This window comes from Vombatus ursinus, unplaced genomic scaffold, assembly GCF_900497805.2.
Source record: "Vombatus ursinus unplaced genomic scaffold, bare-nosed wombat genome assembly UNPS02008336.1, whole genome shotgun sequence".
NCBI classification, from domain to species: Eukaryota; Metazoa; Chordata; class Mammalia; order Diprotodontia; family Vombatidae; genus Vombatus; species Vombatus ursinus.
The window spans coordinates 11,376-26,123 of NW_020948114.1; the positions used below are offsets into that span (position 1 = coordinate 11,376).

At 38.6% G+C, this 14,748-nt stretch overlaps 1 protein-coding gene across 1 annotated transcript; it reads left to right on the plus strand.

Annotated features, from left to right (window-relative positions):
• The first annotated feature begins 322 nt into the window (after positions 1–322).
• Positions 323–6,720, plus strand: LOC114034156 (tetratricopeptide repeat protein 29-like). The gene is made up of 3 exons (XM_027849762.1): positions 323–541; positions 6,373–6,558; positions 6,620–6,720. Exons 1-3 carry the CDS (start codon positions 355–357, stop codon positions 6,718–6,720), a joined length of 474 nt encoding a protein of 157 aa, XP_027705563.1. The 5' UTR covers positions 323–354.
• Positions 6,721–14,748: the final 8,028 nt, after the last annotated feature.

The window sequence follows — 14,748 nt, forward strand, 5'->3', positions numbered from 1 at the left end:
CAATGTTTTAGGAATACTTTGAAGCATTGTATTTCCCAATATACAGTAATTGGGGAGATTTGCATTAATCAAGTAGATCTTCTGACCTCAAAAATTACTGAGTTACCCGAGCTCCTGACACCTTACATGAAATGGTTTCCCTTAAACTACACATGTGAGAGGCCAAGGTCTCCATATCTTTTGATCATTTCTAGTCTCTTCCCGCCTCCACCCCCCAAAGTAGCACAATTCAACCTTTAATTACTTGAGGCTAACAATGTTGTGCAGAGCTGCAGAATTAAAATGAGCCCTTGAATATCCTCATTCTCATTCCCCAGCTACCGGAATTCTTACAAGAAGAACATTTGTATAGACATGCTACAACATGGCCATCATAAATCCTTCTGTGAGCTCTTCGCCCTGATCAAGAAGTGGCACGCCTTGAGGGAAGCTGGAGGGATTCGGTCGATCTTCTGGATACAGACGCCCCTAGAGGAGCTGCCTGAAAAACTGGACCACCTGTACTTCTTCCTGACCAAGGCTGAGGATGCTGAGCTCGCAGGTAGGGAGCCTAGAGCCTCTGCAGGAGTGGCTTTGAGCCAGTGCCTGAGGGGAAATTCTGAATTGTTTCATAGAGGGATCAGAAACATTAAGGCAATTTAGCACATCTCAACCTCAGTCAACTGGCTTTATAGAGTTGGGGAGGGAGGGAAAGAGGGAAGGATGGGGGGGACAGAGAGGGGGAAGAAGGAAGAGGGAGAGAGAGAGGGAGGGGAGGGAAAGGAAGGGGAAGTGGAGGTAGGAGAAGAGAACAGAGGAGAGGAAAGGAGAGGAGAGGAAAAGAAGCTCTGTATTACCGGGTGGTCAGTGTACCATCAGGGGTCCTGGTAACATCAGGGGAACCAGGGGAAAAATTGAGGGTGCTTTGAGATTTCACTAGAACCTTTCAAAATATCAGTGGTTTTGGTTACACCTCAATTCTGTGCTCTATCACCATTTTCTTCCATCTATAACCCAGCTTTTAATTTTGACCCAATTGGGTTTATTTCCTGATGGAATTTCTTTTTGGTAGCCTGCTTTTATTTTTGCATCATAGATTTTCAGGGCAAAACCCCAGAGTCCTGCATACTGAAACCTGATAGTTACAAGTTATAAATAGTCAACATAACCAGGAAAAGTTGTGATTCACTTTCAGTAGAGGCCCTTTGTGAATCACTCTGGTGTACATCACAAGGAAAACCTTGATACTTTCACTGATTTTTATACATTGTCTATATATGTATGTATGCATGTGTTTGTGTATATGTATATATTATATATATGTCTACACACGTGCTTGTGTGTGTGTATACATACACACATACACACACGAGGTAGAACTCATGGTACAGAGACAGAAGAGCTAGCCTTAGAGCCAGGAAGGCCTGGGTTCAAGTCTTGCTTTTTGATAGCCTGTGTGACTCTGGCAAAGTCACTAAATTTTTCAGTATGTTAAGCCACTCTCTAACACCGTAAATTACAGAGCATATATTAATCTGCATTAGTAAGAGTTTCCACACAGGAAAAGCCTTATATGTATGAAATCAAAAGACGTGAGGAGGAGGAAGAAGAAGAGGAGGATTCCTGTCTCTGTGGAATGTATGGAACTCCTATCATGACTATTTTCTCTAAGAAATAGAGAGTAATATAAGACAATAATATAAGACGCTAATAATATCATTGTGACCATCTATGTTATTATGGCTGTTTTCTGGCTTGTTAGAGTTTTGCTTTAGTATTATATAATTGGGATAGCTAATTGGTGCAGTGGATAGAGTCCCAGGCCTGGAGTCAGGAGGACTCATTTCCCTGATTTCAAATCTGGCCTCGGACACTTACGAGATGTATGACCCTGGATAAGTCACTTGACCCCATTTGCCTCAATTTCCTCATTTGTAAAATGAGCTAAAGACAGAAATGGCAAACTATTTCAGTGTCTTTGCTAAGAAAATCCCAAATGGGGTCACAAAGAGTTGGACACAAAACAACTGAACAACAACAATTATGTAATTCGAATATTCAATTCAAAAAACATTTATTAAATGTCCGTTCTGTTTAAGACCTTTGCTCATACCAATTCCATGAATTTGACACTCCTAAAATTTAATGTCCTGCAGGTGTATGTTGTAAGCAGTGAATCAGTCAACATGTGTTTATTAAACACCTATTCTGTGCATTTTGTCAATCTGGAGAGAGAGAGGAGATGGAGAAAGAGTGAAAGAGAAAGAGAATGGAGACCGAGTGATAGAGAAACAGAGACAGAGAAAGATAGAAATTGAGACAAAAAAACCAAGAAAGACTCAATAGGTTTTAAGATAAATGGATTAATTGTAAATAATATGCTCTAGTCAGTGCCCACTACTCACTTGGCCTAAAGGAATGAAAGGTACTTATCTATCTTCATGAACTGAAATTACAAAATATCAGTAGCCCTCCTTGTCAGTCATTGCTGAAATGGGAAATTACTTTGGGGATGAAAGAGTGGGAGGAGATTATTTTCAAACTTTAAAGTGTATTTGAGATGAAAATTTATCTCCTCCTGAAACTTCAACATTTTGCTTATATGTAATAGAATAATTACTTTGGTTTTCGAAATTTCCTTTGGAACCCTGGAGACTTGGGTCAATTTAATAATGAAGTTTGCAAGTTCCTTTAATATTCAAAAGCTGTCAGATTACTTTATCTTTGTTGAAAGATTAGCACTGTCTCATTCCACAAGGCTCTTAAATTACCTTGCAGCCAGGTTTAGGGCATCATTCTGCATCTTTCTTTCAAAGAAAATCCAAGAACTAGAGAGTATTAGCACTGGAATGGCCCTTCTGATTGGGACCTAGTGAGAATCATGTTTATGCCCTCAAGAATAAATATGAGCTTTTTTGAGTGCCCTTCTCTGACTCCCCCCAAAATGCCAGTGAATCTTCAATGTAGAATTCTGTGGTGGAAACTTCCTTCTAACAAGCTATGGCTATGATTAGAAATCCCCAGCAATGTCATCCAAGATCCAAATATGCTCTTACAATAGCTGTCACATATACAGTTGAGGGGACATACAGAAGAATGGAATAAAATGACCATTTTATTGTTGTTCAGTCAGTCATGTCTGACTCTTTGTGAGACCCCATTTGGGGTTTTCTTGGCAAAGATGCTGGAGTGGTTTGTTGTTTCCTTCTCCAGCTTATTTTACAAATGAGGAGACTGAGACTAAAAGAGTGAAGTGACTTGCCCAGGGTCACACAGGTAGTAAATGTCTGAGATCAAATTTGAACTCAGGTTTTATTGACTCCAGGCTTGGGGCTCTATCCATTGACCCACCTAGCTTTATTGTGCTTTGTATATGACTTCTAACACTTACTCCCAGTGTGTTTTTAGGATTGTCACCCTCTCTGTGCCTCAGTTTTCTCATCTATAAAATGAGGCAGTAGACTAGCTGGCCTCTGTGACCCCTTCCAGCTCTCTTATCAGTGATATCCTCTATACCCCCATCATGGTGACACAAGACTATGTCACACGGTCACAATCCATAGGCTCAAACTCACCTTTAGAGATGCGAGCTCTGACACTCACCTTAAAGGAGAAAACTGGGAATGATATTTCATGGTCAGCAATACCTTCTATGGGGCAGGAAGGCATGGATTTTCCAGATGAGAAAAAAAAAAAGGAGTAATACATTTGAAAAAAAAAAAAGAAAAACATCTTTTGGATTCAAGATAGAGAATGAGGCATAATATTTTTGGACATGACCAATGTGGGAATTTGTTTTGCTTGAATACATATTTTTTTTGTAAGAGCTTTATTTCTTTTCCAATGGGGAGGTATTGGGGGAGAAGGAAAATAAATGCTTGTTAATTGAAAAAATTCAATTAAAAAAGTCATGTCACTGATAGCTGGAAATGTTGAATATATTGTTTTCTTAGGTCAATCTAACCATCCTTTTGTTTCCTCTTGCTTTTAGAAGCAAATTTTTTTCCCCAGGGTGGGGGAGTGGGTGTGGGAAAAGGGAGAGAGTTTGAAGAGAAGACTTATGTATTCCAATTTCCTTTCTACTTTCTTCACATGCATCATCCTGGTGTCATGGTTGCTTTCACTGAAATCTACAAACACTTTTCAGGCATCAATCAGAAGAAATGGGATGGGCGGGGGCGGAAAATAATAATATTTTGGGCTACTTTCTTCCCAAGGGATTGAAAGTATTCCTGGATAATAGTGTCCTATTCTATGCCTTACCCAGGTGCTTGTATGTTAACCCCATGGTTTTTAATAGGTCATTTTCCCTACCAGTTTTGTTTTAGCTTGTTGGATAAAATGTATTCCCTTAATGACTTAGCTCTTTTTTGGATCCTTCATTGTGTTTATTGGCCACTGGTATTAGGCATGGTATTCATCCTGGGTGTTGTCCACTGTAAACCTATTTCATTTCCATCATTATTAACCTTTACAATTGGGAGGGAGTAAGGAGTATTCTTTTTTTTAAAAAAAATTTCAATTAATATTCATTTTCTCCCTCCCACCTTTGTCTCCCCCCAAATTAGAAAAAGAAAAAGGGAAATGAAAAACCTTGTAACAAATATTCATAGTCAAGAAAAACAAAATCCTACGGTGGCCATGTTCAAAAATGTGTGCATCATTAGCCCATAACCTCTGTCAGGAGATGGATGTATAGATAGCATGTTTCCTCATCCATTCTCTGGAATAATGATTGACTCTTGCATTGATCAGAGTTTTCAAGTTTTTCAAAGTTGTTTGTGTCTATAATGTTGTTATTGTATCAGTCTTTCTCCTTGCTCTGCTCATTTTACTCTGCATCAGTTAATACAATTCTTGCTAGTTTTTTTAAACCATATGTTTTGTTATTTCTTATGGCATATTAGCATTGTATTACATTCATATGCCACAATTTAGTCAGCCATTCCCTAATAGATGAGCACCCCTCTGTTTCCCATAAATATTTTTGTACATATCGTTCCTTTTCTTCTTTCTTTGATCTCTTTAGGTATTACGGAGTCAAGGGGTATTCACGGTTTACCAATTTGGAAGGCATAGTTCCAAACTGCTTTCCAGAATAGCTGGTACCTTTAACATTTACTAATGAAAGAAATTTATTTACTATATAAAACTGTTAAGTCATGTTATGGAAATTATAATTCATGATCTAATATTACTTTGTTTCCTGTTGTATTTAATAGGCACTAATGTAGCTGGTACAGGATTTGAAGTCAGGAAGACCTGAGTTCAAATCCTGCTTCAGGCATTTACTAGCTATGTGACCTTGGGCAAGTCACTTAACTTCTCTCTGCCTCACTTTCCTCATCTGTAAAATGAGGGTGATAATAGCACCTACCTCACAGGGTAATAAAACAAAATAACATATATAAAGCATTTTGCAGACCTTAAAATTTTATACAGGGTGTCCCAAAAGTTTTATTGTAGTTTTAAGTGTTAGCTTAAAGACTACTGGGACACTTTATAAATACCAGATATTATTCGTATGCACAGAGATGTCTATTTACATTTGGGGGATTGTAATTTCATTTGTATAATTAACTCCCAGTGTGAAAATTCTCTCTATAAATGCAGGTCAGCAACCTGTGCATAACTTTTAGTTTTAGACAGTTAATTGCTCCGGGCACGTGTTTTATTAATGTTTCTTTTTTTTAATATTTTTTTTTGGCTAGGCAGTGGGGTTAAGTGACTTGCCCAGGGTCACACAGCTAGTAAGTGAAAAGTGTCTGAGGATGGATTTGAACTCGGGTCTTCCTGACTCCAGGGCTGATGCTTTATTCACTGCACCACCTAACTGCCCCTTTATTAATGTTTTAATTGCGTCTTTCTGACCCCATTTGGGATTTTCTTGGCAAAGGTATTGGAGTGGTTTGCCATTTCCTTCTCCAGCTCATTTGACAGATGAGGAGACTGAGGCAAACAGGGTGAAGTGACTTACCCACCGTCACACAGCTAGTAATTGTCTGAGGCCAGATTTGAACTCATGAAGATGAGTCTTCCTGTCACCAGGTCCGGGGCTCTATCCACTGCACCATCTAGCTGCTCCGGGCATAGAGAGGTTAAATGACTTGCCCAGAGTCACAGTGCTAGTATGTATGAGAAGCAGGACTTGAACCCCAGTCTTCTATATTCTGAGGCCAGCCTAATATGCCATGCTACCTCACATTGATTCATTCCTGTTTGGCAATTTCCAAAATCTTTTTAAAAACAAGAACTAAAAGCCACTACTTAGGTTTGTCCTTTGAAGGGGGTATAAAATTAGCTGTTAAACATATTTTAACAAATTATTATGTTGTTGTTATATATATTAATGACTGAGTTTATTTGTTTGGTTGGTTTTTTGTCCATTTTAAGCTCACTACGAAGAAATGTACAATAACCTATTTGCTTTGGCCTGTTACTTCAACAACCCGGATGACAAGTGGTTGAGAAATTACTTTTATGAACGATGTTTTAATATTGCTCAACTGATCAAGGCCGATGGTGGGAGAAAGGAAGCGGAAGCCTACTCACATATGGGTCTTCTCTATGAGGAAAATGGTGAGTAAGATCTGGAGAGTCTGTATCTAGAGCCATTCCCAGACCCTGTTCCCTATGCTAGGGGGACCATGCAGTAGCAAGGAGGGAGCTAGCAAAGAAGGTGGAGGTAATAACGTCACTGTTAATGGAGGAAAGGCCATGGATGATAAAGCAGAACGATAGCATGAGTGGGGCCATAGGGGACTCTCATTAAGGAAGGGTTGCTTTCTCCCTACCTCATGGCTTCCAAAGGGTATTGTCCATCTCTCAGGATTCGCTTCCCCTTGCAAGGTCCTGCCGCACCAGCTGTATCCCTTCCCCATCCTCCTAGGCTTTGCCTAGCATAACTGTACCCAATTAAGCTTTTGCATCTTCTCCCACAACTGCATTTGCCCTTCCAGGATTCCAATTTCACCTCTTCTCTAAAATGATATGACTATTACTTTATAGAAATAAAATATAATTACATATCTTCTAGAAATCATTCACATGACTGAATTCACCCGTTAGCCTTTGAAACTTCCACGCCCAGTTATAATCACAAAGGTAGCTTGAATATGACTATTTCTATTTCAATACATACTCTCCTTGTGCTGTATGTTTTCTTTTGGATGCAGTTGAGGTTAAGTGACTTATAAGTGTCAGCTTATAAGTGTCAGAGGCCAGATTTGAACTCAGGTCCTCCTGACTCCTGAGCTGGTGCTCTATCTACTGCGCCACCTAGATGCCCATGTATGTTGCTTTTTGAGTAAGTTCTTTTTCCCTTCGAAACTGCCCTCATTGATCTTTATAATTTGATTTCTCCACAAAAATGATAGGTTCAGCTAAGCAGTGCAATTCTTCTTTAGGGCTCTCAGTCCATTAGACCTGAGTCTATCAGTAGGGATTTCACATAATTCTTTTTAATTAGATTTTTTAAGAAGCATTCATTTTCTTTCCCCTCCCAGCTTCCCCCACCCAACTAGAAAACCAAACCAAACCTCAGTAATAAGTACCCATAGACAAGCAAAACAAATTCCTGCTTTGGCCAGGTTCCAAAAACGTGTCTCATTCTGCATATCTAGTCCATCCCCTGTCCCTGAAGAGGTGGGGGTGGCATTCTTCATCATCAAAGCTTTGGAACTATGGTTGGTAATTGTATTGATTGGAGTTCTTTAGTCTTTCAAAGTTGTTTGTTTTTACAATGTTATTGTTGTATAAATTGTCCTCGTGGTTCCTCTCACTCCTCTGTGTATTAGTTCATAAAAGTCTTCCCATGTTTCTCTGAAACCCTCCTCTTCATTGTTTATTATGGCACAATAGTATTCTATGACCTTCATTTACCATATTTTGTTCAGTCATTTATATTTCAAATCTCACCCTTTTAATTTTTGTGAGATTTTAAAGATGAATATTCACTTAGAGTATAATAACAATTGACAATATACTTCAGAAATATTCCAGACTGGGAAATTATTATCTAAAACCTTCAGAAAACAAGATTTATTGGTCAGGGCAGAAGATATGATCTGGAGGAACTTTGGACATGAGACTGTGCAAATTTAGACATCAGACACCGTTTATCAGTCACCGATTATGTATAGAGCGCTATGCTAAGTATTGAGGAAGAAGAATCCAAAAATTGGATAGACCATGAACTCTACATCCAAGATGCTCATTGTAGCACTTGTATAGGAATGGGAGGAAGGCAGCGCTTCAGAAGATCAGGGTGGCAGTGGCATGGAGAATAGAACTGACTGTTATGCTCATCTAGACATGAGACTCAGAAAAACAGTATGAATGATTTTACTCTCCTGTTTAAAAATCAATATCTTTTCAGGACTCTTTAATGTCAGAATTTGGACAATTATTTCCCCAGAATCAATGTTCATGTCAATTTTACAATTTAATAAAATTATAGTGTTTTTTATTTTCTAAAAGCATATACTTTTAAAGTTTTAAAACTCAGTTACAAATATTCCTTCCTCTAATGGGTTAGTGGAAACATTACTGAATTTGGAGTCTGAAGACATGAGTTGGAATCCTGATTTCAACACATTCCTTTGTGTGACCTTGGGCAAGTAATTGAGCCCCTTCAGTCTCAGTTTCTTTATTCCTAAAATGAAAAAATTGGACTAAATGATCTTTAAGGTTTATCTCTGCTCTAAATTGTGTTATGCTGTAATTACTAGATAAAAGATCTCTCTTTAGTGGACACGCTTGGCTAATCACTAATGCTACCTACTTGTTATGATAGCAGGACTATAAGGGGGAAATTGGTGGCTTGCAGTCTCCTTGGTGTTTTTTTTTTAAGTGATATATTAGAATATTATAGCTAATTAAGTTACCTTGATGCTAAGTAAGTATTCTGTATAGACATTTTACATAATCTAGTCTGTTCCGAGTGTTTTTTAAAAAAATAATCTTCTGTGTTGTTATTATCTATCTATCTATTATCTATATACACATATATATATATACATACACATATATATTTAGTTTTAGTTTTCAACATTTACTTCCACAAGATTTTGAGTTCCAAATTTTCACCCCATCTTGCCCCTCCCCCCACCCCAAGATGGCATGCATTCTGAATACCCCTTCCCCTAGTCTGTTTTCCCTGCTATCTCTCCCCCCTTCCCCTTCTATTTTCCTGTAGGCAGGATAGATTTCTGTACCCCATTTCCCGTATTTCTTATTTCCCAGTTAATTGTGAAAAAAATTTTTTTAAACATGTGTTTTTTAAACTTTGGGTTCCAAATTTTCTCCCTTCCTTCTTCCCCACCCACCCTCATTGAAAAGGCAAGCAACTCAATATAGGCTATACATGTGCAGTTATGCAAAATACTTCCATAGTAGACATGCTGTGAAAAACTAAGTCTATTTCTCTTAATCCTATCCCACCCTCCCCATTTATTCTATTCTTTCTTTTGACCCTGTCCCTCCTCAGAACTATTTGCTTCTGATTACCCCCTTGCCCAATCTGCCCTCCTCTCTATCATCCCCCTACTCTCTTGTCCCCTTCCCCTCCTATTTTCCTGTAGGGTAAGACAGATTTCCATACCCAATTGAGTGTGTATGTTATACCCTTCTTAAGTCAAATCCTATGAGAATAAGATTCACTCATTTCCTCTCACCTTCCCCCATTTCCCCTCCACTGTAAGAGCCTTTTCTTTTCTGGCTTTTTGTGAGATAATTTACCCTGTTCTACCTTTCCCTTTCTCCTTCTCCTAGTATAATCCTCTCTCACCCCTTAATTTTATTCTCCAGATATGACCCCTTCATCTTCAACTCACCCTGTGCCCTCTATCTATCTATCTATCTATCTATCCATCTATCTATCTATATACATATATTATATATGTATATATGTATACATACATATAATTTTTTCCCTCCAACTACCCTAATACTGACAAAGGTCTCATGAGTTACAAATATCATCTTTCCATGCAGGAATGCAAACAGTTCAACCTTAATAAGTCTCTTATGATTTCTCTTTCCTGTTTACCTCTCCATGTTCCACTTGAGTCTTGTATTGGAAAGTCAAATTTTCTATTCAGCTCTGGTCTTTTCATCAAGCATGCTTTAAAGTCCTCTGTTTCACTGAATGATCATTTTTTCCCCTGAAGAATTATACTCAGTGTTGCTGGGTAGGTGATTCTTGGTTGTAATCCTATCTCCTTTGCCCTCCAGAATATTATATTCCATGCTCTGTGGTCCGTTAATGTAGAAGCAGCTAAATCTTGTGTAATCCTGATTGTGTTTCCACAATACTTGAATTGTTTCTTTCTGGCTGCTTGTAATATTTTCTCCTTGACCTGGAAACTCTGGAATTTGGCTACAATATTCCTAGGAGGTTTCCTTTGGGGATCTCTTTCAGGAGGAGATCGGTAGATTCTTTCAATTTCTATTTTGCCCTCTGGTTCTAAAATATCAGGGCAGTTTTCCTTGATCATTTCTTGAAAGATGATGTCTTTCAAGAAATGAAAGATGATGTCTAGGCTCTTTTTCTGATCATGGCTTTCAGATAGTCCAATAATTTTTAAATTCTCTCTCCTGGATCTATTTTCCAGGTCAATTGTTTTTCCAATGAGATGTTTCACATTGTTTTCTAATTTTTCATTCCTTTGGATTTGTTTTATGATGTCTTAATTTCTCATAAAGTCACTAGCTTCCAATTGCTCTATTCTAATTTTTAAGGAAGTATTTTCTTCAGTAATCTTTTGGACTTCCTTTTCCATTTGGCCAATTTTGCACTTTAGGGTATTCTTTTCTTCATTGGCTTTTTGGACCCCTTTTGCCATTTGGGTTAGGCTATTTTTTAAGGTGTTATTTTCTTCAGTATTTTTTTGTGTCTCCTTTAGCAAGCTGTCAACTTGTTTTTCATGATTTTCTTGCATTACTCTTATTTCTCTTTCCAGTTTTTCCTCTACTTCTCTTAGTTGCTTCTCAAAATCCCTTTTGAGCTCTTCCAAGGCCTGGGACTGATTCATGTTTTTCTTGGAAGTTTTGGATGTAGGAGCTTTGACTTTGTTTTCTTCTTCTGGTTGTATGTTTTGATCTTCTTTGTCACCAAAGTAAGATAATATAGTCTGACTCTTTTTGCGCTGCTTGCTCATGATCCCAACCAATTATTTGAGTTTTAAACTCTTTGTTAAGGTAGATTCTGTTTCCAATGTGGAGAATGTACTGTCCCAAGCTTTGGGGGTTTGTACAGCTGTTTTCAAAGATACTTCTAGGGACCTGAAAAGTGTTAGTTCTTCCAAGGTGCTATGATAATGGGCGAGGTGTTTCTGCTCCACCACACCAGCGCTCCTCCTCGCCCCAGGACCACCCCTCAGAACTGTGACCCAGATCCAAGCACGGGCAAAGCAAGAGATTCATGCCTCAGCCTTGGCAAAGAGATCCTTGCAATCCCCCTCTAATCAGCCACTCGATTCCCCCTCAGTCTGTGGGCCAGAAGCTCAGAAGCCAGCCGCTGCCCTTGGGGCGACTAACATCTAGCTTCTTCTCTCACTGCAGTAACAGACTTTTCCCACTGACCTTCCAAGTTGTCTTTGGCGTTCATGGGTTGAGAAGTCTGGAAACCGCCACAGCTGCCTGCGATTCAGTCCTCTGAGGCCTGCTCCAGGGTCGCTGCAGCCTGCACACCCATGCCAAACTGCGCTCCTCTCCCCACCCAGCGCGATATACCTTTATGATCAGCCATCCAGGTTGTCTTGGGCTGGAAATTTGTTTCACTCTGTGTTTTTGTGGGTTCTGCTGCTTTAGAATTTGTTTAGAGCCATTTTTTGTAGGTATTTGGAGGGGTTTGGGGGAGAGCTCATGCAAGTCACTGCTTTCCCTCCTCCATCTTGGCTCCACCCCACCTCTCATCCCTTTCTTAAGTCTATACAATCAACAAATCAATAATAATTCATACCCTGATTTTTATAGCACTTACCAATTTTGGGAGTATAAATACTCACACTAAAATTTAACCATCAGCTCTCATAAGCCAGTATGAGCTGCCTCCAGCATGCTTCTGATTATAGGTCTTTTCTAAAAAGAAAACCTCTTTGAAGTATGAAAATTGGGTAAGTCACTTCACCTCCCTGAGGTTGTTTCCTTATCTGCCAAATGAAGGGCTTGAATTAGGTGATCTCTGATAACCCTGATGACTCTTGCTCTAGTTATCTTTTCAAAAGGAAGAGAATAATATATAGAGCTATGAGTTCAGGGATTGACTTTTAAAGTGTAAGAAGATCCAGGGACAAACATGGTTGATGCTAAGGATGCTTTTCCAAGGTTGAAAAGGTAGCATGGCCATCAGATTAAGGAAGACTTTGAATTCCAAACTGTGGAGTGTGAATTTAATGTAGGCATAGCCTGTGAGAGCCGTGCAAGGTTCTTGAGCAGAACAGTGACATGATCTAGATGTATGCTCCTAATTTGCTGTCTCCTTTACCTGCTTCTCTAGGCTTTTGCCCCTCACTGTGCATTCCCAAGCTGGCTTGGAAAATACCTTTGCCCAAAAGTATCTCACAAGGCAGTCCAGCTTCTCTGAAAAGAAACTGATATCCATATTAGGAGAAATAAAAAAAAAATGGTTTCTCCCCAAGTAGAATGCTTGAGTAGAACCCATAGAGACAGGGCTTTCAGCTAGACCTTGGAAAGGAGAGTTAGCTGTTTCAAGCCCCTGTATTGCTGTTCATTCACTCATACATGCATACATTCATTCATTCATCAAGCATTTTTCAAGTGCCTTTATGATGTCAGACGTATGCTATGCACTCCTATACAGAGACAAAAACAAAGCAATCCCTTTTCTCAGGGACTTTACATTCTATTGGGGCAAACAACATAAACACAGATAAATAAATATAAAGTACATTCAGAGTTAACAAGAAGTAATTCCCAGGCTCAGCTACTCAGATGTAGTTTAGGCATGGAGATCTGGCTATGTGGAAGAAAATCATAACAAACTCCAATCCCCTGCCTTTTCAAAACATTTAGGAGATTGGAATTGGTTAAGTGGGAGGAAGGAAGGAAAGAAGGAAGGAAGAAAGGAAGAAAAGAAAAAAGGAAGGAAGGAAGAATGGCAGTATTAAGCGCCTACTATTGCCAGGCATGGTTCTAAACACTTTACAAATATTATTTCATTTGATCCTCACAACCATCCTCAGAAGTAGGTGTTATTATTATCCCCATTTTATAGTTGAGGAAATTGAGGCAGTCAGAAGTTAAGTGACTTGCCCAGAGTCACACAGCTAGTAAATGTCTGAGACCAAATTTGAACTCAGGTCTTCTTGACTCCAGGCCTGAAAATACATTTAAAATATATTAGCACTAAGAAAAAATAGATTATGATTTATTTATGAGATGTTATAAGCCAAATTCAAGAAATTCCATTTATTAAGCACTTACCATATGCCAGGTTCTGTGTTAGATATTAGGGATGTGAGATCAAAATCAAAATAATGCCTCATTTGGATAAATTAACATAATAAGGTTTTTTTCTGACACAGTACTAGTCTAGACAACCTGACATATTGGATAGCATTCTGGACCCCAAATGGTTCAAATCCCACCTCATCCACTTACTAGTATGGTGACCATAGACATAGACTTTTAACTTCCCTGTATCTCAGGAGACTCCCTTAAGACTTAGCTAATAAGTTATGGACTGGCTGTGAGTTCATTCTTGACATACTGACATGATGTGCCATTTATGAGAATTAGTATCAATGATTCATCAAAGTATAATTTAGCCAGTCTTTGTTCTTTAATGTAAAAAGAGACAAAAATAGCTTTGTGAGACAATTCTGATCACTGACCCTCCACTAACTCTGACTAGAGATCAAATACCTGTTATTACTAGTAATAATTCACTAAAGGAAATATGTGGAAAAATATTTCCCTAATATAGAATTTTTATGGGGAGGATGATGGCTGAAGTAAATTTTCACTTGTTTACAAAATCAGGAGAAGCTATTGTCTAGATAGTCTTAGAAACCATAAGCACAAAAGCCTTGTTTAAATAGAAAAAAATGAAAATATCTATGAATCATGGTTTAAAATGGAATCTATCAGAAAAATAAGTGCTGGGTTAAGTGAGCCTTTAGTATCCTTGCAGCTCTAAATTGCTCTGACCTGCTTGACTTGAGTTTCCCAATCCATCTCTTCCTCTTCAAGCCCTTATGCCATCCTTATTCTGCCCCTAAGGAAGAGATATTGTCCCTTCTTTTGTTAGCCACCAATATGGGACAGGTTAACCCCCAGAACAATGGAATCCCAAAGTCCAAGTCCTACTTAAGAGTTTAGATAGATAATTATGTTTACTTTTCTTCATCTAGTTGTGGCTACCTATACTTTTGCTATCTCTATATATATGTATATGTATATATATATGTATAACACACACATATACATTTGCATGGATGTATATGGATGTGTTTATATGCATTGTGCATGTATGTGTACATATATGTATATACATACATATACACACATATATATGTGGGGAAGGAATATCCAAGGAAATAATTCCCAGGTTCCACTACTCAGATGTAGTTTAGGCATGAAGATATGGCTATGTGGAAGAAAATCGTGCCAAACCCCAATGCCCTGCCTTTTAAAGACATTTAGGAGACTGGTTAAGTGGAAGGAAAGAAGGAAGGAAGGGAGGAAGGAAGGAAGGAAAGAAGGAAGGAAGGAAGGAAGGAAGGAAGGAAGGAAGGAAGGAAGGAA

What these genes read in the sequence shown, in the direction of transcription:
- LOC114034156 (XM_027849762.1), top strand. Translation starts at nt 355, where the DNA reads ATGCTACAACATGGCCATCATAAATCCTTCTGTGAGCTCTTCGCCCTG. An exon ending in TGAGGATGCTGAGCTCGCAG is followed by an intron (nt 542 to 6,372) that starts GTAGGGAGCCTA and finishes GTCCATTTTAAG; the next exon opens with CTCACTACGAAGAAATGTAC. An exon ending in TCTTCTCTATGAGGAAAATG is followed by an intron (nt 6,559 to 6,619) that starts GTGAGTAAGATC and finishes TCCCTATGCTAG; the next exon opens with GGGGACCATGCAGTAGCAAG.